Source organism: Megachile rotundata, chromosome 6, assembly GCF_050947335.1.
Source record: "Megachile rotundata isolate GNS110a chromosome 6, iyMegRotu1, whole genome shotgun sequence".
Classification (NCBI taxonomy): Eukaryota; Metazoa; Arthropoda; class Insecta; order Hymenoptera; family Megachilidae; genus Megachile; species Megachile rotundata.
In genome coordinates this window covers 7,297,203-7,325,018 of record NC_134988.1, presented here as the reverse complement: position 1 = coordinate 7,325,018, position 27,816 = coordinate 7,297,203, and the positions used below count along the sequence as shown (strand labels likewise).

At 31.2% G+C, this 27,816-nt stretch overlaps 2 protein-coding genes across 25 annotated transcripts in view; one reads left to right on the top strand and one right to left on the bottom strand.

Annotated features, from left to right (window-relative positions):
* Positions 1–27,816, bottom strand: part of LOC105663183 (uncharacterized) — an 84,541-nt gene that overhangs the window by 37,986 nt on the left and 18,739 nt on the right. The gene's annotated exons all lie outside the window — the stretch shown is intronic.
* LOC100879306 (adenosine receptor A1) overlaps positions 1–27,816 on the top strand; it is a 118,422-nt gene that overhangs the window by 75,140 nt on the left and 15,466 nt on the right. For all 11 annotated transcript variants that reach the window (XM_076532511.1, XM_076532510.1, XM_076532520.1 and 8 more), the window contains 2 exons: positions 20,753–21,009; positions 21,716–21,932. In XM_076532511.1, coding sequence (XP_076388626.1) covers positions 20,753–21,009; positions 21,716–21,932 — 474 coding nt within the window. The remainder of the gene's footprint in view (positions 1–20,752; positions 21,010–21,715; positions 21,933–27,816) is intronic.

The window sequence follows — 27,816 nt, the reverse complement described above, 5'->3', positions numbered from 1 at the left end:
CATAGACATGTACGTGCTGATGTATTATTAAGAACATATACATGTTTAAACGACATTTAAAGAGAACGAGATATCCCAATGCACGATCATATATACTACCTGTGATTTATGTGCCCATAAATTTTAAATGATGGTACTGTACTAGATGTAACAATAAACATCAATTACTAAATGCATGTATTTGCGGGTGCTGACTAATGGTCAATTTCTAAATGTGGACATTTAAAATTCTACATTTTATTGTATTTTTAACTTTCCAGGTTTCTAAGTTTCTAAGTTTCTACATTCCTAACTTTCTAAGTTTCTAACTTTCAAAGTTTGAAAATTTTTAAAATTTTAAATTATCACCTTCTGTATACCTTCAGAACCAAATCACCAAATTTTTGTATCTCTAATGTCAGATTTTTATAAGTTTGTAAATTCGTAAATTTCTAATTTCATAAGTTTGTATTTTTGTAAAATTGTACACTTGTAAACTTGAAAACTTGTCAGCCCTAAAATTTATAAATTTGTAAGCTTGTAAACTAATAAATATGTAAATTCGTAAACCTTGAAATTATTTCAGTGTCCTCAATTTCGTTGCCACTTTACGTTTCAGTGTCCCTTTTCATGTCTTTGAATGTGGCTCTAACCCAGCATTTATGAAATGTGACAATTTGCTACTAAACGCTGTCCTTTTGTGGTAAGTAATTTAATAAAAATAAAATACATACTTGGGTGATAACACACGACACGCTTCAGTTTTGGAGCTGGGAACGAATATGAGCTTAGGGTAAATATTGGTTTGGAGACTCCGTATTACGGACAAGCTTGAACATCTCGAGGTATTACAGAATTTACACAAAAATAAAAACAAGAAGGTTTGCGAGTGTTGCATTTATTCTTTTTTATTGAATTAGACCATTGTAGGACACAATATTCATTTTATACGGCGAAGATATTGTTTATAATCGATTATACGAAACAGTTCTGTAATTTCTCAAGATTTTGGATGAACACTATCAAAATCATCGAAAGCGTAACGAATATTCTGTAATAAATATTTACAACGTTGTAACATATAAAAATTGTCGGTCTTTATTTTGAACCTTGTTAGCTAATATTTACATTTAATCGACAAAATTTTATTTACTCTTATTTCTGCATGTCTTTTATATTTGTGTTTTATATAGTATCTATTTCATCGATAATTTTGATGCAACGGTTTCGTAATTGGGGCAGGCTCCATACGTGGTGCATCTACCTTGTTTAAATACCGTGTTTATTTTTAAAAGTGTATCTCATAATTCGGACAATATTGGTTAAGCGATTTTGATGTCCTAAATTGAATATTTTTAGAATACCTCGTAAACTAAGGAACTCCGACAGTATTCCTTTTCTTTCCTTTTCTGTCTGTTCCTTTGAATTAGCAAAGTTCGATGATCGAAGCGCGAGTAGAGGTCAAAGTTTCTGATTTATTTCTCCACTATGGCTGCCACCCATGTGTACTAATAATAATTATTCTTTTGGACACCAGTAACCATTAAAACGATGTTTTTGACCACATTCTCTATACTTATAAACTAGTTAAAACTTGCAGGAACTTCACTGTTATTAATTACCTATCACCCTGTCATTTTAAGAGAGAAATTTTTTTATTGGACCAGCGGTTTGGTCGTTGATGAAGGTGGTTCCCCACGTGACAACAAACAATGCGGTCGCTTTGTAGGTGCTTTAAACAATTAAACTTCTCTGAACTACCGTTCAGCGAGTGTCCGTATATTTCGAGTCCGTTGTTAACTTTGAACATTTTCGCCGACAAACAAGCACGTCCATCCTCGGTCATCAATGGTAGAGTGTAACGTGGCGTACATAGTACACCTGTCCTTTATGTGGACATTTTATGTATAGGATGTTCCATTAAAATGAACTCAAGCGTGAAATATTTACATTAACTGTTCGGTACATTGTATTGCAAATGTGTTACATTAGAAATGGTATACTGTGTTATGGAAGCATACGCTGTAAAGTTAAAGCATATGAATAATAATTTATTACGCTCAAGGATAGTATAGTACTACGTTATTATATTTTGCTAAATGTCAAAATATAAGATGAATTTTATACGTATATTCAAAGATGAGGAATGTAGAAATTTGGAAATTTGAGAATTCGGGAATTTGGGAAATTTAGAAAATCTGGAAAATTGGGGATTTAAGAATTTGGGAATTTGGAGAATATGGAAATTTGAGAATTTGGGGAATTTGGGAAATTTGGGAAATTTGGAAAATTGGAAATTTGAGGATTAAAAAATTTGAGAATTTGGAAATTTGAGAATTTGGGAATTACGGAATTTGGGGTATTTAAAAATTTGGGAAATTGGAAATATGGAGACTTGAAAATTTGAGAATTCGGGAATTAGGGAATTTGGGGAATTTGGAAATTTGGGGATTTGAGAATTAAAAAATTTGAGAATTTGGAAATTCGAGAATTCGGGAATTCGGGAATTTGGGGAATTTAAAAATTTGGGAAATTGGAAATATGGAGACTTGAGAATTTGAGAATTCGGGAATTAGGGAATTTGGGGAATTTGGGAATTTGAGAATTAAAAAATTTGAGAATTTGGAAATTCGAGAATTCGGGAATTTGGGGAATTTAAAAATTTGGGAAATTGGAAATATGGAGACTTGAGAATTTGAGAATTCGGGAATTAGGGAATTTGGGGATTTGAGAATTAAAAAATTTGAGAATTTGGAAATTCGAGAATTCGGGAATTAGGGAATTTGGGGAATTTAAAAATTTGGGAAATTGGAAATATGGAGACTTGAGAATTTGGGAATTCGGGAATTTGGAAAATTGAAAATTTTAAAATTTGGAAATTTAGGAAAACTTAATATGTTAAGAGTCTGCAAATATCAGAACTCAGAAATTTCCAAAGCAAATAATTAAACAATATTGATAATAATAATAATTTTCAATATCGTTTAAAACAAAAGACGAACATCTCAGTAATAATTTTCTGATTCGATTTGATACTTTAATCCACACTTTATTCGATTTTATTAGTCCACAAGAAAAGTCGAATTCTGCGAAAAGTTTCCGAACAGTGTCGTAAAAGTTATGCTTCAAACCGAAAAGCTTTTAACGTGATTTTCGAAGTTATCGTAAATTTCTGATTCTCCATTACAGTCGAACTTAATGCCATCCCGCCATCTTCTTACAAATTTGTCCGAACGAAAATCGGACATCGCCAAGAAACCTGACCAAAGATATATAAGACGTAAAATGGAAAAATCCATTTTTGTCATTAACACTAAAACTATCAAACCGGTCAAACAATCGCTGCGCAAGTTTCGTGTTATATTTTGTACAATTTGTTAAAGTGCTTTTCTTGAAATCTGCATTGGTTTTCAAGAAGATAAAATATCATTGCGTGTACTAATTCACGTTTTGTCGTTTATTTATTTTTTATTTTCATTTTCATTTATTTCGTGTTTATACTTCATGTTTATTTATTTTTTAACTTCATTTTTTATTTCGTGTTAAGTACATGTACGACGGTAGGTTTAGTGTTAATTTGCAAAGAAAGCATTCATTCAATTTACCAACTGAAATTAATTAAATTGAAATTAAAATTGTGGCACTAAATTATTAGCATTAGATTTAAAGCATTTAATTAGCATTAGATTTAGATTTGTTATTTTCAGTTACATGTAGAAGCTTTTGTGCAATGTTAACCTATATCGAGATGAAGAATAGTATAAGCTATTTTATGTGTTATACATTATTTATTGAATGATTTACTTTTAATTCATTTGTAAGTGGTCATTAAACAGCCGTAAATCTCGGATTAGTATATTTCTTACAAATTTAATATTACAGCGATGCGCTTCAACGAACATGTTCGTTACAGTTTTTGGACAAAATCCAACCGGAAATGTTCCTCCGCCATTTCACAACTTTTTCTAACCGCGGTAAATGCATAACCTAATTCATCCTTTAATACCGTAACTGTATTTAATCCGTGACATTTGGTTTTAAAAGCTTGTCAAAAACAGAGACATATCTCTTTTCCGGCGGAAGGACCAATTAACGTTAAAATTAGATACTACAATTGCTATAAATTGGAAACTAATATTAAAATTGTACAACTGTTCTCAATTCAGGATTAATATTAAAATTATACATTAGTTATTATAACAAATGTTATAGGTTATAGTAATTGTTATTATTATTCGTACACGTGGGTAATATAATGAGGGGGTGATAGTTAATTAATGACAGTGAATTTCCTGCAAGTTTTAACTAGTTTATAAGTATAGAGAATGTAGTCAAAAACATCGCTGTCATAGTTACTGGTGTCCAAAAGAATAATTATTATTAGTACACGTGGGTGGCAGCCATAGTGGAGAAATAAATCAGAAACTTTGACCTCTACTCGCGCTTCGATCATCGAACTTTGCTAATTCAAAGGAACAGACAGAAAAGGAAAGAAAAGGAATACTGTCGGAGTTCCTTAGTTTACGAGGTATTCTAAAAATATTCAATTTAGGACATCAAAATCGCTTAACCAATATTGTCCGAATTATGAGATACACTTTTAAAAATAAACACGGTATTTAAACAAGGTAGATGCACCACGTATGAAGCCTGCCCCAATTACGAAACCGTTGCATCAAAATTATCGATGAAATAGATACTATATAAAACACAAATATAAAAGACATGCACAAATAAGAGTAAATAAAATTTTGTCGATTAAATGTAAATATTAGCTAATGAGGTTCAAAATAAAGACCGACAATTTTTATATGTTACAACGTTGTAAATATTTATTAGAATGCTCGTTACGCTTTCGATGATTCTGATAGTGTTCATCCAAAATCTTGAGAAATTACAAAACTGTTTCGTATAATCGATTATAAACAATATCTTCGCCATATAAAATGTATATTGTGTCTTATAATGGTCTGATTCAATAAAAAAGAATAAATGCAACACTCGCAAACCTTCTTGTTTCTATTTTTGTGTAAATTCTGTAATACTTCGAGATGTTCAAGCTTGTCCGTAATACGGAGCCTCCAAACCAATATTTACCCTAAGCTCATATTCGTTCCCAGCTCCAAAACTGAAGCATGTCGTGTGTTATCACCCAAGTATGCATTTTATTTTTATTAAATTATCACAAAATGACAACGTTTTGTAGCAAATTGTCATATTTCATAAAAGCTAGTTTAGTGCCACGTTGAAAGACATCGTAAAAGGAGGCACTACAATGTAAATTAGCACCGAAATTGAGGGCGCTGAAATACATGTGCAATAGCTGAAAGAGCGGTGTTACACAGATATAACCATCTGCTTCCATTTTATTAAATAACAGATATTGATTTTAAGAATATAACTTCATCCATAAATATGATATTCAAACTGTTCTTATTTTGTTTTTATTCAAATTGGTTTTAGTTTGTTCTTACTTTCTTTGTCTTTCGAATTAATTACAATGCAATTATGTAAGCTATGTTCACATATGTAGGAAGAACTAATTAATACGTGATTATGCGAATACGTATTGCATACAACGAATCATTTCAATAAACAAAATAAGAGAAATATGATATTTCATTATTACAGGTATAAAGGCATTTAAATTGCCCCGCCATATGATCGTCACCCACGTGACCTGTATACAGTAATGTATGTCCGAATTCAAAATGGCGTTCACCTTCTCAATTCCCTCACCTAAAATTCGCTAAGAAAATTCAATTTTATCAACACATTACTTTTAATAGAGTGAACTTCACAACTTAGATTTGTTGTCGTCAAATTTTACTTAAAAAATACGTTCTAAACATATAAAATTTCCTTAAAAATAGACAAGTTTCGCACAGTAAAAGTTCAGGTAAACATTACTTGGCAATATCTCGGGACCTCCGAGTAGCAGCTATAAAATAAAAACCGGAAACGTTGAAATGTTTTATTCAAGCGAAGTGAAAAGAAACCATAACCGAACGAAACAGAAAACAGTATCAACTTTAGGTCCATGGTGACCATGTAAAATATAAATAAGTGAGAATTTGTAGTTGAAAGGCGACAGCAAGTGCCAGATGTAAAATAGTCAGGCGATTGCCAAATAAAGAGACTATACTGTATTCACCTTTCAGTTCGACAAACTTCAGCCGACAATTTGCAATTTTCTTAACGTAGTATATGTAATGCAATTTGTTCGATTCGATCGAAATTCTTTTTCTGTTAGTGACTTTATCGGGGTTGGAAACGGATGGTAGTTGAAGGGTGCCAAATCTGTAGAAGGGTGGAGTTGGGCAACGATATCGTAACACAATTTCAACCATTTTGCTGTGACAGTTTTAGAGGAGCGAATGAATGTGGCACCCAACTTGCAGACAATTTTTTTGTTTGCAAATGTTAACGCAAAATGGGACTGCGGTACAATCGACGCGGGGGGTGTATGAATTAGAGAATTTATGAACAATGGACAATTTGGCAAGGGAGGTGCTGTAAATATGGGAAATAAGGAAGCTGGAAATTTGGGGATTTAAGGTGATGATAGGATTGAAAATTTATAATTTCAACATTATAAATTCAGTTATTTAGAGTTTTGAGAATTTAGAATTTTTTTAAATTATAAATCCAGTTATTTAGAATTTGCAAAATTTAAAAATTTAGTCATTTAAAATTTAGAAAATTTAGGATCTAGATAATTTAGAATTTTTTAAAATTATAAATACAGTTATTTATAATTTGCAAAATTTAGAAATTTAGTGATTTAAAATTCAGCAAATTTAGAATCTTGGTAATTTAGAATTTTTTTAAATTATAAATACAGTTATTTAGAATTTGCAAAATTTAAAAATTTAGCGATTTAAAATTTTGAAAATTTAGAAATTTAGTGATTTAAAATTTTGGTAATTTAGAATTTTTTTAAATTATAAATTCAATTATTTAGAATTTGCAAAATTTAGAAATTTAGTGATATAAAATTTAGAATTTTTTAAAATTATAAATACAGTTATTTAGAATTTGCAAAATTTAGAAATTTAGTAATTTAAAATTTAGAATATTTAAAATCTTGCTAATTTAGAATATTTAAAAATATTAGGAATCCAAAAGTATAATAAATTTTTTAAATTTAGAAATGTAGTAATTTAAACTATCTTAAAATTTTGTAAATTTGTAATTTAGTAACATCCAGTTTAAAAAATTTAAAAACCTAGTAATTTAACATTTTAAAAATGAAAAAATTAAACTTATAAAAAAATGTAACTTAAAATATTTAAAATTATAATTATTAATAATTATAATTATATTACCTCACTCGAATAGAAGTTGCACTATGTTTTAAAATTAAAATGCGTTATCAGGTATACACTTGACACGTGCACCATTGACTTAATGCATCAAATTTGCATTACCTTCAATATTAAACGAGTAAACTGAGAATATATTCAATACAAAAGATTACTCATCTACATTTGAATTCTAAAATATTTTTTCAGATTAAGTTAGGTTGCATTATGGGTAGTAAATCTTATAATTTAAGATTTTGTGAATGTTTACATTTAACAAACTTAATTATGTAATCTTAATAATTATTATTAATTGATTGCTAATTGTTGATTATTAAACATTTTCAGTTTTAAATTCTACTTTGTCAATAATATTTTTATCCACAATAATTTAATTCAAATGTTATAATTGAATCAAATATATATTTGAAAATCACAACTTGTATATTTGAACTGATATACTTCCAACAATAAAACAACTAAGAAACTTATTTTTCAAATTTACAATTACAACCTCCCCATAAAATATTTAAAGAAATGTGTTCAGAAGTTTCTTTTTGAACCAAAGCATTTATCAGAGAAACGTATGTGGCCCATGTACGTTAAACACCATACCGTGTTTGTTTTTACTTTAAATGTCTATAAACAAACGTGGTGGGCAAACATTGCGACAAATTCGACGGCCAATAAAACTCGAGGCAACGATCGATGGAATTCTGATTGGGTGACAGCCCCAGCCAAAAGTGCTGGAAACCAGGCTTTTTTTTTAAATCAATCGACGACAGCCTTTCAGAGTTACAAGTTATTTCCAGACGTGTATCGAAAGTCTGCGAATGTATGAATGTCAAATATTGACATTTGACACCGAAAGTTCCTCCCGACTTCTAATAGGCTATGTTGAAAAATGTATGCAGTCACTCGCGTTAATATTTTAACATCGCACCACTTCTGTGCTTACGGTTTCGCATAACTAAACCTTTATTTGAATATCGCGTTGCTTGTGCTATGAAGTTATTAATTATTAAGCGTAATTTATATTCACGTACACCTTAAGATCGCAGAAAGTCTAGCGGGAAAGATGGAAGGCGCATTTACATTAAGTTCTCTTCAAACTCGACCGAAGTTTTATTAAAAAAAAGTTTCTAGATTCTTCATGAATTTTTGAAACGTTTTTGAAATTGAAAATTTTTGGTTTGAAAGTTTTTGGAAAACCGAGGTTTTTGCTTTGAAAAATTTGGAAATCTCAATAATGTCAAATGCTAATATAAAAATTTACTCGAACTCTATGTAAGCTCTCTATAAAATTGCCTAGAATTCTAGGGACTCTGTCAATTTTCTTAGAAGTTTAGAAATTTGAAAATTAGCAATTTTCAACATTGAGTTTGTAAATACAGAAATTTACCTAAATTCTCTATGATTTCTTTCTAGGATGTTCCTACACTCATTCAAAATTGTCCCTAGATTCTCCCTAGATTTTTTCAAAATTTTTGAAGAATTAAAGTTTGCAAATTTGAAAATTTGGAATTGTCAAGTATTGTAAATATTGCAATTGATCAAGGTTGCTTTATAAGTTCTCCCTAGAGTTCTTCTATAGCCTACCAGAATTCTCCCTAGAGTCTCCCTAGACTTTTTCAAAATTTCTGAAAAATTAAAGTTTGGAAATTTGAAAATTTGGATATGTCGAGTCTTGTAAATATTGCAATTAATCAAGGTTGCTCTATAAATTCTCCCTAGAGTTCTTCTATAGCCTACCAGAATTCTCCCTAGAGTCTCCCTAGACTTTTTCAAAATTTCTGAAAAATTAAAGTTTGGAAATTTGAAAATTTGGAAATGTCGAGTCTTGTAAATATTGCAATTGATCAAGGTTGCTCTATAAATACTCTATAGAGTTCTTCTATAGCCTACCAGAATTCTCCCTAGTCTCCCTAGACTTTTTCAAAATTTCTGAAAAATTAAAGTTTGGAAATTTGAAAATTTGGATATGTCGAGTCTTGTAAATATTGCAATTGATGAAGGTTGCTCTATAAATTCTCTATAGAGTTTTTCTATAGCCTACCAGAATTCTCCCTAGTCTCCCTAGACTTTTTAAAAATTTCTGAAAAATTAAAGTTTGGAAATTTGAAAATTTGGAAATGTCGAATCTTGTAAATATTGTAAATGATCAAGCTTCCTCTATAAGTTCTCCCTAGGGTCTTTCTACAGACTACCAGAATTTTCCCTAAATATTCTCTAGACTTTTTCAGAATTTTTGGAGAATTACAGTTTGCAAATTTGAAAACATGGAAATGTCAACTCTTGTAAAAATTGCAATTGATCAAGGTTGCTCTTTAAGTTCTCCCTAGGGTGTTCCTACAGTCTACCAGAATCTTCCCTAGATTTACCCTAGACTGTTTCAAAATTTTTGAAAAATTAAAATTTGGAAATTTTAAAATTAGGAAATATTAAATCTTATAAAAATTGCAGTTGATTAACATTCGGCTAAAAGTTCTCCCTTATAATAAATATTATACTAATAATACAAATATTATAAATAATAAAAATAATATTATATATTCAGTATAATATAATAAATAACATTATAATACGAAGAGTAAGTGATAGCATGGATTCTCGGTCGGTAAGATATTTTACACCGGCCATAACAGGGTATTGATTTCCCCTACGAATCAGTTTTTCCATATTCTCCGCATTCAACAGGAAGCAAATTCTTCCAGAAAGTTCATTGAATATCTGTTTACCAGTAGCCGTCAAGATTCTGTGGTTTTTATGTACTCGACCCGTTTCGAATTACTCCGTGCAGAAACCTTACGTTAACGGGAAATTAATATGATACGTTGCCAACAAAACATTGCACCGCTGATACTCAAATCGTGGATGAAAACTCTTGCGAAATACAAAAATCGATTCGCTCTTTCTTCAATCTGTTCTCTCAGTAGATTTACAAGTACGTTATAGCGTGTCAAGAATGATAACTTAAATTAAATATAGTTAATAAATTTTACGTTATAATGTTTATGTATAACAAATTTATTTTTTCATTTTTATTACATCATATATGTATATATTAGGTGTACAAATGAATAATCCAAATTATTTTAAGCTGTTATAAAATTAATGCATTTGGTGGGATATCAAGGGCGTGCTTTACTATGAGTTGTTAGAACCAGGTGAAATAGTTACTGCAGATTGCTACCAGCGACAATTAATCTGCTTGAGTCAAGCATTGGAAAGAAAACGACCGTATACTGGCAAAGGAGAACGACCAGTGAAACTGTTGCACGACAACGCGAGGCCACACATTGCTTCCAATACAAAAGATGTCATAATGAGTCTTAGATGGGATGTTTTGCAGCACCCGGCATATTCACCGGACACTGCTCCGTCAGATTATCACCTATTCCGGTCGATGCAACACGCCTTATCTGATATGCACTTCCAATCAGTGGACGAGATCCGAAAATGCCTTGACGACTTCATCGCGTCTAAAGACGTAACATTCTTCCGAGATGGAATTCATCAGCTACCAGAAAGATGGCTTAAAGTTATAGAAAGAAATGGCGACTACTTTGATTGAACAATTCAATTTAGTAACTTTTAAAATAAACCTTGAATGAAGCAGAAAAATTGGATTATTCATTTGTATACCTAATAGATAACCCAACCTTAACTGTATATGTAACTTAACCTATCTGTACATGTAACCTAACCTAACCTCAAAATTCAAATCTTGCTTAACCTATATATGTATAACCTAACCTCAACTGTATATGCATATGTAACCTAACCTGCCTGTACATGTAACCTAACCTAACCTCAAAATTCAAATCTTGCTTAACCTATATATGTATAACCTAACCTCAACTGTATATGCATATGTAACCTAACCTATCTGTACATGTAACCTAACCTAACCTCAAAATTCAAATCTTGCTTAACCTATATATGTATAACCTAACCTCAACTGTATATGCATATGTAACCTAACCTGCCTGTATATGTAACCTAACCTAACTTCAATATTCAAAACTTGCCTAACATAACCTAACCTGTTAATTATCAATTAATTTATCAATTCTTCATTGTATTATTTTGTATTGTAAATTAACAAGTGTAAATTTTCAAAAAAAGTTTGAAAATGAAATTTTTCAATAAAATTTGATATGTAAATTTTTAAATTAATAAACACAATTTTTATGGTATGATAAATATTATTATGTATGATATCAAAATAAAAAATAACAATGTAGAGTTAATAAAGTATTAAATGCAACATTTCAATTGAGTTACACGTATTAATGGTAAATTAAAGAATAGTTTACTAAAAAAGGAAAAGATGTTACTAAATATTAGTAATAAACAATACATATTTCAATATTGCTACCAACTTATTTGTAGTTTAGAGAGATTCCAGTACCAACATCAATAAAACCTGAAAACTAAATTTTTATATAAATTTTCATAATAAATACTAAAATTTGTTTAAAACTGACATCAAACTTGACAACGGTATTGTAATTTTAGAAATCTTTGACCGAACCCGGTATCTGAGATTTGAAAAAGTTGAAAGTTCGTTTGGTCATATTCATAATTGAATAAACCTGTTCCTTTATGTAACCCAAGAACACGATAATAATAAATACTTTCACGAATGTAACGATGAATGCAGATGATTATGAAAAGATGAAGGTTTCTTTTTCCTGTGGCTTCAATTTAGCCTTGGATTGTACCCTAAATTGAACAAGACAACTTCATTGTGAATCGTTTCAACGTAACTGTCTATCCTGAAACGGTCCACAAATTCAGTGAAATCGGCTGCCTTTTATTGCGATAACATTATACAGAGACAGAATATGATCATTCTACAATTACCGACGAAATTAAATCGCTTTTGTGCCTGTTCAGATCTATTCGTTCAATATTACCGCAATTTCTTATTGTTGAGGGTCAATTTATTGTAAGTATTAATCGGTTTAATTAAGTGTAATCTCTTTTGATCAACTTTTCTTTGTTTCTTGTAGTTAATTGTGAATATTGAAATTCGCTGCACTTATAGTATTGTTAGGTTAAGAAAATGATGTAATTTTTCTGGATGATATAAAATTTCCAAATTTCCAAAAGTTCTAAATTCTAAAATTCAAAATTCCAAGAGTTCCAAATTCCAAATGTTCCAAATTTCAAGGGTTCCAAATTCCAAGAGTTTCAAATTCCACAAATTTCAAATTCCAAATGTTCCAAATGTTCCAAATTCCACAAGTTCCAAATTCCAAAATTTCCAAATTGCAAAAGTTCCAAATTCTACAAGTTCCAAATTCGACAAGTTCCAAATTGCAAGGGTTCCAAATTGCAAGGGTTCCAAATTCCAAGAGTTCCAAATTCCACAAATTCCAAATTCCAAATGTTCCAAATTTCACAAGTTCCAAATTCCAAATGTTCCAAGTTGCAAAATTTCCAAATTGCAAATGTTCCAAATTCCATAAGTTCCAAATTCCACAAGTTCCAAATTCCAAATGTTCCAAGTTGCAAAATTTCCAAATTGCAAATGTTCCAAATTCCATAAGTTCCAAATTCCACAAGTTCCAAATTCCAAATGTTCCAAGTTGCAAAATTTCCAAATTGCAAATGTTCCAAATTCCATAAGTTCCAAATTCCAAGAGTACCAAATCCCACAAGTTCCAAATTCCACAAGTTCCAAATTCCAAATATTCCAAATTCCAAAAGTTCCAAATTCCAAGAGTACCAAATCCCACAAGTTCCAAATTCCAAAATCCCATATTCCAAATTCCGAGATTACAAGATCCAAAATATTTAATTTCCTATTTCCAAAAATCCCAAACTCCCAAATTTACAAATCCCAAACCCTAAAACCTTCTTTAATTTTCATAACTTCAATTTCCCAAACTTCCAATATCCAAATAAAAAAAAAACTATTATAAAATCAACGAATTTAAACATTTAAAAATGTTTGATAAAAAGCGCGGTAAATTCAAATTGCCATTAATACCCACATATTTCTAACAATAATAACAACTAAACTATAAATCTATTTGAATTTAAATACCGTATCTAGATTCTTGTATTGAACCGTGACAAATGTGTCTTCGTACTGTTGTGCCATTTTTTAAAAAACAGACTGTCCCCATTTTTTAATTATTTCCTCGTGTGAATGGAGGACACAGTGCGGAACATACGTCATACTCAAAAGCATGAGAGACTAAACCAGAGAGCCGTCAAACGCACACGGTGTATTTTTTACACGTACCGAGCTTCCAACGAAAATTAACGATGCACAGTTTTCGAGAAATACCAGTACAGTGGGTGGATCGGTTTATTTCCAACGAAGAACAAATAGTCGAAAAACCGAAAAAGAAGATATTAGGAAATGTATTGTTCTCTATTCGATTCCCATATTGAAATTAACAGCTTTGTGGGAACAAAAGTTACCTTTTTAAAAGTTAACTGTCAGTAACCACTGCTTTGGGTCTTTTTAGTTTTTAGAAAAGAAAAGCATATTGTTGCAAATGGATTATAGATGGCTTATAAATGGTTTATTAAATGGAACTTAAGGCAGATTTAATTTTTTAATAGGTTTTGTTAAATTTTTAATAAATTTTAATAAATACTGAATGAATTTTCAATGAATTTTAAATGTATTTTTAATTTATTTTTGAAAAATAAATAAATTCTAATAAATTCTTTGTATCTACTGAAATTATGTGACTGTACTGGTATTTCTATTTTTTTTATACCAATCATTTTAAACATATTTTATAAAATAATAAATAATACTGTAAAATAGTAAAATTTTCTTCTACTACGTTAACATAAAACATCATCGTAATGAATTATCCTAATAAATTTATATTAATAAATGTATCTATAACAGAAATCATAAATGGAAGAATATAGAGAACAAAAGTTAACATTTTCTGATATTAATAAAACATAAAACTTGCATAAATATAATTTTATACGCGAGTTGGTACAAAAATAGTACTTCGCATTTATTTCATTTCAAATTTGGCGCCACAGATGGCGTGGATACAAAATGGCGGATGCGTACAAAATGGTGGATGGCGTGGATGCATACAAAATGGCGGTGACATACACAGAAGTCTCCACAATATATCAATATTAAAAATTTAGTAATATATCATATAAATTCCTCGATTTTGGCAATTAAAATATTTTAGTAAATATAAAAAAACTATTTTTTTACTATTTTTATTAAATAAGTGAAACCTCGAAATATAACTAAATTTTCTTACTTTTTAAAATAGAAATATCATTTCTTCCGATATTAAGTATTTATTAAAAATGCAGAAGGCGTGTAAATTTACTATCATCCACTATAAATTATTAAACATCAAACTACATTATAACATAATAAACAATCATTAAATAATAAATTGCAAGTTTAAAAAAAAGTATTTGCAAACGTTAAGAAACTAGAAAACAATTCATAAAATCATTATAGAATTAATTTAAGACCACACATTATTTTTAAAATATTATATAAAGTGTAAGTACACTGTATGTACAGTATACTAGCGTATATATAATTTGTTTTCATTTTCACCCATTCCTGTTTGTACAACGAAATTAAAGCGAATTCAACGCTGTTTCACTTTAGATTCACACTGAACAAACTTAACGAGGTTTCATAATGTAATACATAATATAAAAGGCTTCTATGGATAAGTTTAATTGGGAAACGTTGGTCTGTGTTCATAAACTTTTGACACCGAACCACAATTACACTAACATTTAACGCATTCACTGGCCTCAGGTGGTAAATCACTGAGCACCACAAATTTAATTCAATTATGTAATTACTAAACGTGGGAAGAAGAGATAGTAAACATTGATAAAATGAAACAGGAAATTATCATTCTTTTATTTTAATGCTTGCAAATTTTGAGGTTTGAAAATTTTTAAATTTATGAATTTTTTAATTTGAACATATTTTGAATTCTGTACTGAAATGTTTGTAAATTTTGAAATATTTGAAATATCCTAAATTTGTGAATTTGTAAATTTGAAAAGCATTTACAAAATTTTGTGTTCAAACATTTGTAGATTTGTAAATTTGAAAATTTCTATAAGCATCAAATTTTTGGTAACTTGAAAACTTTAATAATTTTAAACTTCTGAAATTTTGTATTTAAATTTTTGTAAATTTCTACATTCGAAAATTTATGATTTTATGCATTTATAAATTTATGAATCGAAGAATTTGAATATGAATTGAAAATTTTTTAAATTTCAGAAATTTAAAAAATTTACAAAATTTCCCCAATTTCCAAAATTTTCTGTTAAAACATTTATAATCTTCCAAATTCAAAAAACAGTATTCCAACCACGCCATACTTTTCATTATACACATCCGAAAATTTCGAAATTTTAAACGCATCCACTGTTTATCTCACCAGAACAAAAAATTGAAACAGCCCAAAATTTCCATATGAATTATTTTGTCGATCGAGGTACTCTAAATCGCTGGGTAGCCAAAGGTTTGCGCCCAAACCATCCCCGAACCTATTATGCGATGGGATTTACCGTATCGATTATAGCGTATTGTACTTTGCTTTCGTGTATGTTATCCACGCGAAACACTCTACGTGTCGCACGATAATTTCAAAGCATAATATTTGTTCCAAACACGCATCGATTACTCTCGTTATCAAGCTACACGTTCATTTAGATTAACCTGTTTCCAACCATGAAATGTATTTATAGGCGAAAATTCCTCCATAATCACGTGCAGTTCATACTTCCTCGGCTACAAGAAACTATAACGGAGTTAATGTTTATTCGAAATGTAGGTCTTCGTAAATCTAGTTTAGGACGCAAGTTTCTGTAAGTCTATGCGAGTACATTCAAATGAAATATGTATAGGATACATATACTTTAATTTTGATAATTTACTTTTTTAGAAAATTCAGGATATATGTGATTTTTAAATTAGATATCGTGTATTAGTGCAAGGTGCACCTTGGATGTCTAAGCGTTACGTATATATGTATATGTATATATACATGTATGTATATGTATATGTACATGTATGTGTATATGTACATGTGTGTGTATGTATACATGTATGTGTATATGTACATGTGTGTGTATGTGTACATGTATGTATGCATATACACGTATGCGTATGTGTATATGTATATGTACATGTATGTGTATATGTACATGTATGTATATGTATATGTACATGTATGTGTATATGCACATGTATATCTACATGTATGTGTATGTGCATATGTATATGTATATGTATATGTATTTGTATATCTACATGTACATATATGTATACATATGTAAGTGTATATGTATACTTATATGTATTACCATTTATTTACTACTTGTATGAAAGAAAATTGTCATACTCCCTGTTGCAATACACTCCACTGAGAACTCCTTCATCTATTTAGTAAATTAAAGAAGTAAAAAAAGTTAAACAGTGCAAAAGCAATTGTCTTCTGACAATTTGAGGTTCACTGAATCTATAGAGTCATATCAGCCCAGTAAAACAGACAATAAGTTCGAAAGAAGTCATCAAAGTGGCGAACCGAAAAGTTTCAGACTCGCTGTCGCCAACAGCAAAAACACCTTCGTCAAGGGTTAATAGTTTGAAAGGAACACGAAAGAAGGCCAACCTTCTGGCTTCACATTTCAATCACCCCTGCACGAATAAAGCCGATGAAAATGTGGACAAAATTCGTCAGACAGATTTACTGGATTGTATCTAGGCGATTGTATCCGAGTGAACGGTGAAAAAGTCGTGAAAAGTGAATGAGTGGAGATTGGTTCTTGCGCCGCGACAATAGATCCATTCACGCGGCCTTGATCGTTCGGCCGGTTTGAAAACAAAATGCTTTTCTTTGTTCCCGTAAATGAAGCAGCAATTGAAAAGGACGCGATTTTTCTGACGTTGCAGAAATTCAACGGGCAACGTTGGCAAACCTTGACAAAATTCCAACTCAAGATTTTTAGACGGAACCGCTTTCAGATGTGGAAGGAGATGCTGCTTCGGCAACTCCCATGGGAAATACTTTGTCTGAAATTGAAACTCCGGGCAAGCGAATACGAGACGTTCATTTTAATGTTTTGCATCATTCTCTTACCATTTTGCAACTATACCATGAATCAGTGTTTGATATTTTCGGAGCTAGACATTAAAACTAGGTTTCCGAAAAACACTTTCCTATTTTTAAATAAATGTATCATAAAACGTTTAAAATTGTTCACGTCATAAATTTTTAATAAATCATATGCATTAGCTTACTGCATAAATTAAATCTCATTATGGCACATCTAATCCGTTAAATTACTTTTCTGACATGGCTTCTAATAACTGCTATCTATTACGTGTCTCAGCTAATAAATCAATTTTCACGGTGGCAGTGAACGTGTTAACCCTTCAGCTACAACGGAAGTTGCTGTCAGTATGCCATAGTTAAACGGAACCCTGTACCATGAGCGTACATTTACCATGCAGACAATGTCTAGCATTCTGAATCAAATGAATACCCTCTATCTCGGTACCTATATCTGAGGAATACAATCACCCGTAGTATCAGAAGATCGTTTCATAGGGAACTGCTACTACTCCGTAGTACGTGAACAAAATTTCCTGCCCAACGAGCTATAAGAGTTTCTAGAACGGTTAAACCTTTGAAACATGGCGGTAAGAAAACTTTTCCACGGGAATATACAGGCTGTTTCAAAAAGAATACATAGGTAGTTACGGTGTTAAAAATTAGGGCCAAGTATTTCAAGACTTCATAGTGATCAACAGTATATAGTATCAACAGTAAAAAGTCACGGTTTTACCAGAACCGTCTGTCAAATCCCTAGAGAAGAAACAATTTGCCAGGCAGAGAACGTGATCCACCATTTTTTGCAAAGGTGGCTGATGAAATGGGTAACAAACAGCTAACAACTTGAAAAAGATTACAGCTTCAAAAAGTAATATCATACAGGGTGAGTGGCACGTTCTGCGCGACACTGAACATAATGAAGTTATTACCCTTTTGAGCGAAGAAAAGTACTGTTAAAAAGACTGTATCAACAAGATATTGAAACTTGAAATGACGAAATATATGAAGAGATACGTGAAGATCGTATCGGAACTGCAGAACGGAAAAATATAGGTCTATTTATAAGACTGTAAAAATATTATTAGCTCTAGGACATGAGGTGTTAAAAATTAGGGTCAATTATTTCAAGACTTCACAGTAATCAACAGTACAAAATAGAAGAAGAAATTTCTGATGAACACGGGTCATAAAGCTCATACAATATTCCATTTAAACTATAGTACTTGTTTCTGATAATCAAGCATCATATCTAAATAACTGAATATCTTACTACTCCATCTACTAATATTTACACGAGTATAAGCACTTTACCACAAAGAATTATCACAATTTAATAAAAGAATGTTAATTTCGTATCAGTGCGATCAATGATCAGTGAGAAACATTTGCAAATTTTCAAAGAAATCCCTAAGATATCGTATTACTTTAATCAATAAATGACAGAAAAGCGTTTCATGTATAGACTTGCCAATGAAAGTGCTGTACCGTTTGAAGACGTTACATAGAAAAATATCCGAGCCATAAACCATCTCATGTATTCTTTACGAAACTTCATCACGTCTTCTCGAGATCAGTTCATTTAAAACACGACGTCGAGATTCGGGAAGATAGGTCTGTTTCGACCTGGAGGTCCGCGTTTTAAGGGCGATCGAAGAAAATCTAGAAACAAGTATGAGAAGAAATTTAGCTGCAGTAGGAATCAGTCATCCTGTTGTGTGCAGAATTCTTTACGATCGGCTGTTATACCCAAGCCATATTCAACGAGTGCTGGTCCTCGTTCCACCAGATTATCCAGAAAGAGTAGAGTTTTCGCTGTGGAATCTTGAACAACGTGCAGTGAATCCGCAATTTATTTCGCACATTTTATTTACCGAAGCTCCGTTCACGGGAAACGTCACGAAGTTTTATAACAACCTTACAGAAGAAAACACATGCGATTATTCAGACAAATCGCTAACATCGACCACTATCAGTTCCTTGAATCGTTTATTCTATCAAATCGGCTGGCGGGTGTAGTGTACCATGATTCCCTAACGAACATGCTGTAACGCCTCTTGTGTGACGTGCCTCTTCGCCATAAACTGAATCTATGGTTTATGTATGATGGTGTTCCAGTCTATTTCACCTTCGATGTTCGACAAAATTTAAACCAAAATTTCCGAGAAAAATTAATTGAACGTAGTGAAACAGTTTCATGCTCTCGATCACCTAATTTTAATTCACCAAACTTTTTCTTATGAAGATTTCTTAAGAATGTGGTTTACTCTTTACCTATAAATTATGTGGATGAATTTCGTAAACGAAGGGAAAACGTCTGTGTAGTGCGAAGAAAATCAGGGATTTTTAAAAAAGTTTGGAATTCCTTTATACGAAGAGGCCTACGTGAAAATGGTAGGACACATGAAAAGTACTATAAACATCAGTAGAAGAAATAGTAGGATATTCAGTTATTTTATATCGTGGTTGATTACTAGGAGCAAGTAGCTCGAGCATTATAATCCGGAACATACTGCTTATAACTTTGAATACATAATATTTTTGACCGATATTTATTACAACTTCGTCCTTGTAGTTAACTGTGCGCCTTCAAAATAGTTTACTTCCTTTTAACATTCTGAATAACTTCGTTAAATAGTTTAGTGTCCTGAAATCACTTACAGGCCATACCTATAACTGCATATACCTTATTTAAAATATCCAGGGACTTATCCTGATGTCATCTTTGTAAGTTTTGATGTTCAATCTCTCTTGCCTAATATTCGCAATCTAGATATCACCTACAATAGCCTTCCATGTAACCTCACCTCTAATTTTGATGAATGTTCATTACAACTTTTCCCTTCTTATTACCATTCGCTTTTAATATATTTTACCTTTTTTTATCAGACTGTATTGTATAATGTTATTACGTAATATACCTAACTACAATATTACTATGTAATATACAGGGTGTTTCAAATGTTCAACTATTTTCACAGGGGTAACAAAATATAGATGTTTTCTGTGCTATTTAATGACGCCTTGTAATTGTTTCATATGCTAGTAGTTTGAATGATGATCTACAGCACCATAATCTAAGGTAGTGGTTTTTAACCACAGCTCACTGTGACACTAGTGTTCCAAGAGCTTATTACAAGTCTCCCGTAAAATTACAGGAGACCGACATGTTCATGTACCGCATTAAAATTGATTTAACGGAGTACCATTTCTCCAGAAGAGCGATTTTGTAGTTTGTATAAATGCAATACTTTTACAGTCTTTCTTTCATTATTCCTTGATCGTTATTTTGTTAAGTAGTTAAATATTTAAATAACATTTCTAGTAAAGAAATAAACGAACTAATAGATGCTTTTGTTCTTGCAGTTTCAGAATGAACGTTACGGTGGCTTATACGGATACAAGTAGTTTAGCTGGAATTATGGGCCTCGAGTCCGAGATAAGGATGGATAAAGCCGGGAACGTTTTGGATAATGACCTTGACATTTCACCGGTCACCTTATCGTCGGCATGGTCGAGGGTAGCTAGACTCCTTTTACTGGCCTCTATGGCTGTTGCTGGCAGCGTTGGTAACGTCTTCATGATTTCTGCAGTGGTTGTTGAAGATCAACTCAAAAAACGAGGTATACTTACTCCATTTTTTAAAATTCTCACATTCTCCCATTCTTCCATTCAGGAATTCACATATTTATAATTGTAACGTTATAAGATATCAAAACGTACAGCATTTAGATATCTTAATGCAATATATCAAGATTTTTGATATATAAGAAATTCAACTTTGCATCAGGAATTGATATTGCAATTTTCAGTAATAATATAGCGAATTATCTAATATTTACATTTCTTGCATCGTGTAATGTTTAGAATCATGTAATAATTACATGCAATACATCAAGTTTTTAGAATAAAAAAAAATTCAACCTCGAACCGAAAATTGATACTGCAATTTTCAATATGACATATAAAAACACTATTTATTTTAATGCAACAAGAAACATGTAATATTTATTGTAATGCAATATATCAAGTATATGTATATATTTATTTAATGCAATACACTGCATATATATTTTTAAAATGAAGTCCATATTCATATCTTGAAAATTAAGTCGATATTCATATTTTAAAAATGTAGTCAATATTCATTTCTTAAAAATGAAGTCCACATTCATACCACGAAAACAAAGTCGAAGATCGTATAATGATTTTTTAATTCCCTTTTGATAGCAAAATGTACGTGACTTTTCGATTGTATGGTATTTGTGGAACAGCCTGTATCCTCCACTGTAATTGCTAACCTTGTTAGACTAAATTCGCATGTTACAGGGAATGCATTTCTGGTGAATGTCGCATTGGCAGACTTGTTAGTAACAGGCATGGTGATACCCGTATCAGTGATTGTGATTCTGGCCGGACACGAGGAATCATTAAGCACATGTCGATTCGAGTGCACCCTGGAAGCCCTTTGTTTCCTGGTCACGGTTCTAACCTTAGCTACCATTGCTGCGGAAAATTATACCCGTTTGTGTCTACCAGCTGAAAGGTAACGATTTTATTCAATTACATATTGGCACTGGTGCTTAGCCACATGCTACGACACTCCGGTAAATTATATGCCTGACACAAGTTTTGAGGTTGTATTACTTTTTTTTATTGGAAAATATAATCGAAGGTATTTGAATTCCTGAGAAGTCATAAATGACATTTTTATTTGGAAATTGATTCTCTTATGTGCTTTTGAAAATTTATTTTTTACGGAATTGTAATATTGTAGTATTTTATTATATTTACATTTGTAATATTTTATTATGATACATATATTTTGTTATAGTAGGTAATATTACCAAGCTTATTTTTAAATTATGGGAAAATCTCGATACTTTCCTGCGTTGGGGGCTCTAGAGTGGGGCAGGGAATTAGGAAGTATTAACTGTTATTATTGGAATATTGCTGGAATTTTCTGAATTCTCTCAAGGTTTTATAACATGTAATATTATACTTATGGTATATATCTTTTTTGTATTGCAAATTTATGAGAAAATAGGTAGCTTTTGTAACGAACTCTTAAGAATTACCAAGCTTATTTTAAAATTTATAGTAGAATCTCGATACTTCCCTGCGTTGGGGGCTCTAGAGGTGGAGCAGGGAATTATGAAATATTAACTCAAGGTTTTTGCTACAACTGTTCTGCATACTAACTATACATGTACAAATGTACATTAAATAAATATAATAAAATGAAAGAATACTAACATAAAAAAATATTGATAAGAATTCTAAAACACCTTAATTTTCTTATAAATAGTTGCTTAGCATTCTAAAAAACAATTGCTGTCATAAAATATAACCTCAAAATTTGAGAAGCAGGATTTGTGAAGTATTCTATATTTATTTTGTACCTAGAATAAGAACTATTAATAATTAACAGTAAGTAAAGATAACAAAGTATGAAATATTTATAATAAGTGAAAATATATTTTGTGTCAAATTTTAATACCAATAAATGGCGAGGCGATAAACGAACAGCTATGATATTTCTCTTAACCAGGTTTCGAAACTTAACACGGAACTTAATTTTTCTAACAAACTAATTCCTGAATGACGAATCCTAATTAATAACATCAAAATGTGTATGTATATAAACAATTAAAACAATATTCGTTAAATGATTGTTTTATTACATGCTTATTAAAAAAGATAAGGAGTTGAAGGTAACAGCATGGATGAACGAGTAACTTTTTTCATTTTCAATACAAATCAGAGAACAATTTTAAATTTCGCTTTTCACCTTGCTTTGTTACGTTTCAAAATTATATTGCATAAATTTCCGAAATTTCGCTTTTCTTCAAATATTACAAGATAGCTGTTATGTTGAAATATTAGAATGATCAATTTCATACGTTTTTTACACATTTTCAATTATTAACCATTCATTAGACACTATTGGAAAAGTACACATTGGCTTGCACATTTTTGATGAGCTTTTTTCTGCTAAAATTTTTACAGCATATATTTGGAAATATTTATAGGGCGTGTTTAATAAATTTGCAAAAGAAACAAGTCCTTTATTTTTTTAAAGTAAAATTTAATCTAAACTTTTTAGAAATACTTAACCTAAAGAACTTAACCTAAAAGAGCAACTTCACTTCTTAAAAATTTAGCCTAAATTAAATTTAATTTAATTTATAATAAATTATAATGTAATTTTTTATAATAAATTAGAACTGATGAATTTTCCTTCGTATATAGCATCTAATTTTTAAATAAATTCAAACAGAAAAATTGTAAATCGCATGAAAGTTCTTTCTTCTTCATATAGTGGCGAATTGTATATTTACGCGTTTGCATTATTAAATTGAAAATTTCGCCTCCGATATCTTTTAATATAAAGAAGTTATTTGAATATTTAGTAACAGGGTATTCGCGATAATACGGACCAGTGTTTTCCTCGTATACAGTAAACATTTCAACAAAATGGAAGAGAACAAAGTTGTGCTACATTTTCCTGATAACACGATGGTCTACATCAACTTTTTATATTTACATTATTTTGCGAGAAAGAAAAGTGACTTCGGTATTTTAAATGTAATGCTATACACTTTTGAACGTCATACGAAAACACGTGTCAAGAATTCGATTTATGTATATGATTATGACCTTCGAGGATAAGCAAGGGCAGACACGAAAGAAACAAATTGAACTTTTCGTAACATTGTATTTATTATTGTGTCACTACAAATTGATAGGACTATACATCATGTTAAATGTGGCTTCCATTAGCACGAATGCATTTCTGAGCTCTATTGATTACACCCCTGGTACCTTGTGCTAATGTTGCACTGGATATAGATACACCGCTTATCTTAATTTGTAAGAAGTTTAAATCTATTGGCGGTGTACTATAAACAATGTCTTTAATATGAGCCGATAAAAAAAGATCTATGGGTGACAAATAGCGGGATGCAGGCGATTTTATAGGTTCGCATGTTCCGACCCATTTATTATTGAACATATTGTTTAAAAAACTTGTTATCGATCTGCAGTTATGAAAGACCTTGCCGTGTTGGTAATACTTGCATAAAAAACAGTAACAGTGATTCTCAATAATTTTGAAATTCATTATTTCAAAATTGTAAGTATTGCCACTTAAAGTTTCGGTATAAAAGTACGGACCAAGTAACGTATCAATAATTCCGCACCAAACATTTCTTCCATGCGTCTAAAAATTTCTTCTTAATTTATTCTGAACTGATACCTATCACTTTGCAGTGGCAACCGCTGGTAAAACAATATTACAGAATGTTCAATCTACTTCCTTCCCTCGCATGAACTTAAAGATTATATGCATTAAATTCTTGTCACACGGTTTCGTATGATGGATCACACCGGAAGGTTAATAAAATTTAACAGCAATTTTCTTGGTTAACAAGTTAAATATATAGTAAATGAACTATAAAGTAAGCATGAATTCAGTCAGGAAGATATTAATTAACACTGCTGCAATTAAATTAATAGGATAGAAGCGTGATAGCTTGTACGAACATGCAAACCATTTGTATATAGCACTAACATAGAGAGCAATTACATCAAATTAGATACTGTAGTATATATCATGATAATGCGCCATACAGTAGACTCTCGTTGTTTAGCCATCATATTGAGCCTTTTCATACGATTTATTAACGTAACTAGTATTCTATTCTTGGAAGCGTAGTTATATGACCACGCACTGTATAACCGTGATATTACATTTTGTTATATGGAGATTTGTTGTATAGTCATGTGTTATGCGGAGAATTAAAATGTCAAGTATTATATTATATTTAAAATATATTACATTATATTTATATTATATTATATTACATTTATATTATATCATATGTATTGTATTATACAGGGCGTCTCACAACTAGTGTAACTCCCTGAAAGGGGTGGTAGAGGACGTGATTCTGAACAAGATTTCCCTTTGCAAAAATGGGGTTCGAAGCTTCGAGTTGGAATTATTAAAGAAAAACACGGACCAATCAGAGCGCGAGGATTATTACGCGTTAGTTAACTACGCGTTATATTACCACGCGTTAGTTAACTACGCGTTATATTACCACGCGTTAGTTAACTACGCGTTACATTACCACGCGTTAGTTAACTACGCGTTACATTACCACGCGTTAGTTAACTACGCGTTACATTACCACGCGTTAGATTCCTACGCTTAGAATTACCACGCGTTGGTTAACTACGCGTTACATTATCACGCGTTAGATTCCTACGCTTAGAATTACTGCGCGTTGCATTACTACGCGTTGGACTATTACGTGTTGAATATCCACGCTCTGGATTACTACGCGTTTGATATCCACACGCTGGATTACGACGCGTTAGATTACCACGCAATAGAGTCCTATGCTTAGAATTACCACGCGTTGCATTATTACGCGTTGAATTACTACGCGTTGAATATGCACGCGCTAGATTACTACGCGTTGGATATCCACACACTGTATTACTACACGTTGTATTACTACGCGTTGGATTACTACGCGTAGGATTACCACGCGTTGCATTATTACGCGTTAGATTACCACGCGTTGGATAACTACGCGTTATCCGCGCGCGTAATCCTCGCTCTCTGATTGGTCCGTGTTTTTCCTGAATAATTCAAAAACGAAGCTTCAAACCCCATTTTTGCAAAGGGAAATCTTATCCAGAGTCACGTCAGCTACCCTCCATTTCAGGGATCTGTCCAAATTATGAGACGCCCTGTATATTGTAACAACTTGCATCGCAATGAATTATATCACATCGCGTTATATCGCCACGCGTCGTATCGCAATAGGCATTGCAATGTTATATAATAAAACATAGCGTGTTGTATAATTGTGGGTTATACGAGGCATAAACTATATTATCACACGTTATATAGCCACTAGTTATACAACACACGTAATTTACTTATCTAGTTCAGAAATCGAATCAGCAGAATATGCATAACGAGGGTCTACTATGTTTCATTCTGTCAAAACGAAACAATTCGTGCTTTATATTTTTAAAACTCTATTTAATATCCTTTAAATGAAAAATAAATCCTTTTGTTTTTTTCCAATTAACTATCTAATTAAGTTGAATCAATCAGTAAAAGAATAATGGTCTTTCACATCAGGGATTAACGTAAAATATTGATTGCCAGTACGTTCGCTTTTGCCTTTTGCTTCGCCAGACATTATCGGGGATGGTCATAACGTCCGGTACTATTATTGTCAACGATAGTAGCTGTGGTCGCAAGGGATTTAAAGCAGCTTTTCGAGTAAAGTTGAAATCTGCATTCAGACGACGATGTTATACCAACTGACTTGTGGAAAATCTACTCGCATGCACGCGTTTTGCTTAGTGGTTGGAAATAGATGCACGTTTATTTTAGTAGGTGAGAAGAACCTTGTGAAAAGGAGTATTGATAAAATCTTACTTTGATTCTCCTTCAATTTTTACTTTTTTAATCCTTTTACTTTAATTATATATACCATATTTTAGTGGTTGCATTTGTTAAACTTACATTTTTTATAAGATTTCATGTTTTGGAAAATGAAAATTTATTGAAATCTGTTATGTATTTTAATATTATACGTTAATTATCAACTTTCACATTTTAATTATTATAATCTTTAGTAGTTGGGTTCAGTTTGCTGTGGTTCACTTCAGATCTTAATGTCCATCGTAACATAAATATTTATTTCAAGTCAATAGTAACTACGGTGAACTATTACTCAGTTTGACAATACTTTTGTAATTTGTAAAGAATTTTAAATTAACAAGGCATGTAAGTTAAAAGACAAAGTTTTTCCATATAAAATTTTATATATAAAGTGCTTTACGTAAGAAGTAAAGAAGCAAAATTATTTAGGTAGTTGCAAAAATATGAGTGCATATTAGAAATACTGTATTTTACTTACATATTGTAAATCAATATAGAAGAATATTATTTAGAAAGAAAATAAAATGTTTCTTGCATATGATCTATTCAAAATATTTTGCGCGAAGTGTTACACACCAGAAGTGGCTGCGTAAACTGTTCAAGTGGTTATAAAAATATGAATGTATGTAGGAAGCACATTGTCTTTTCTCTAAATATTATTCCCCATTGTTGATTTCTATTATGCACTTATATTTTTATGTTTATTTACATAAACAAAGTACACTCTGTTATTAATTTGAAATTGATTGCAAACTGCAAACGCATTGTTATATTATTGAAATAGCTCACAATACTTACTACGCACATATTGCCTTGGTAAATAATTGTTGTTATATTGTTGTAGATTCATGATCTATATATTAAAAGAACTCAAATTAATTGCAGCAAATATTTACTTGTGCAACCATTGGAGACTAAAATGAGTGATATGGATAAAGCAATAACTAAATATAATAGA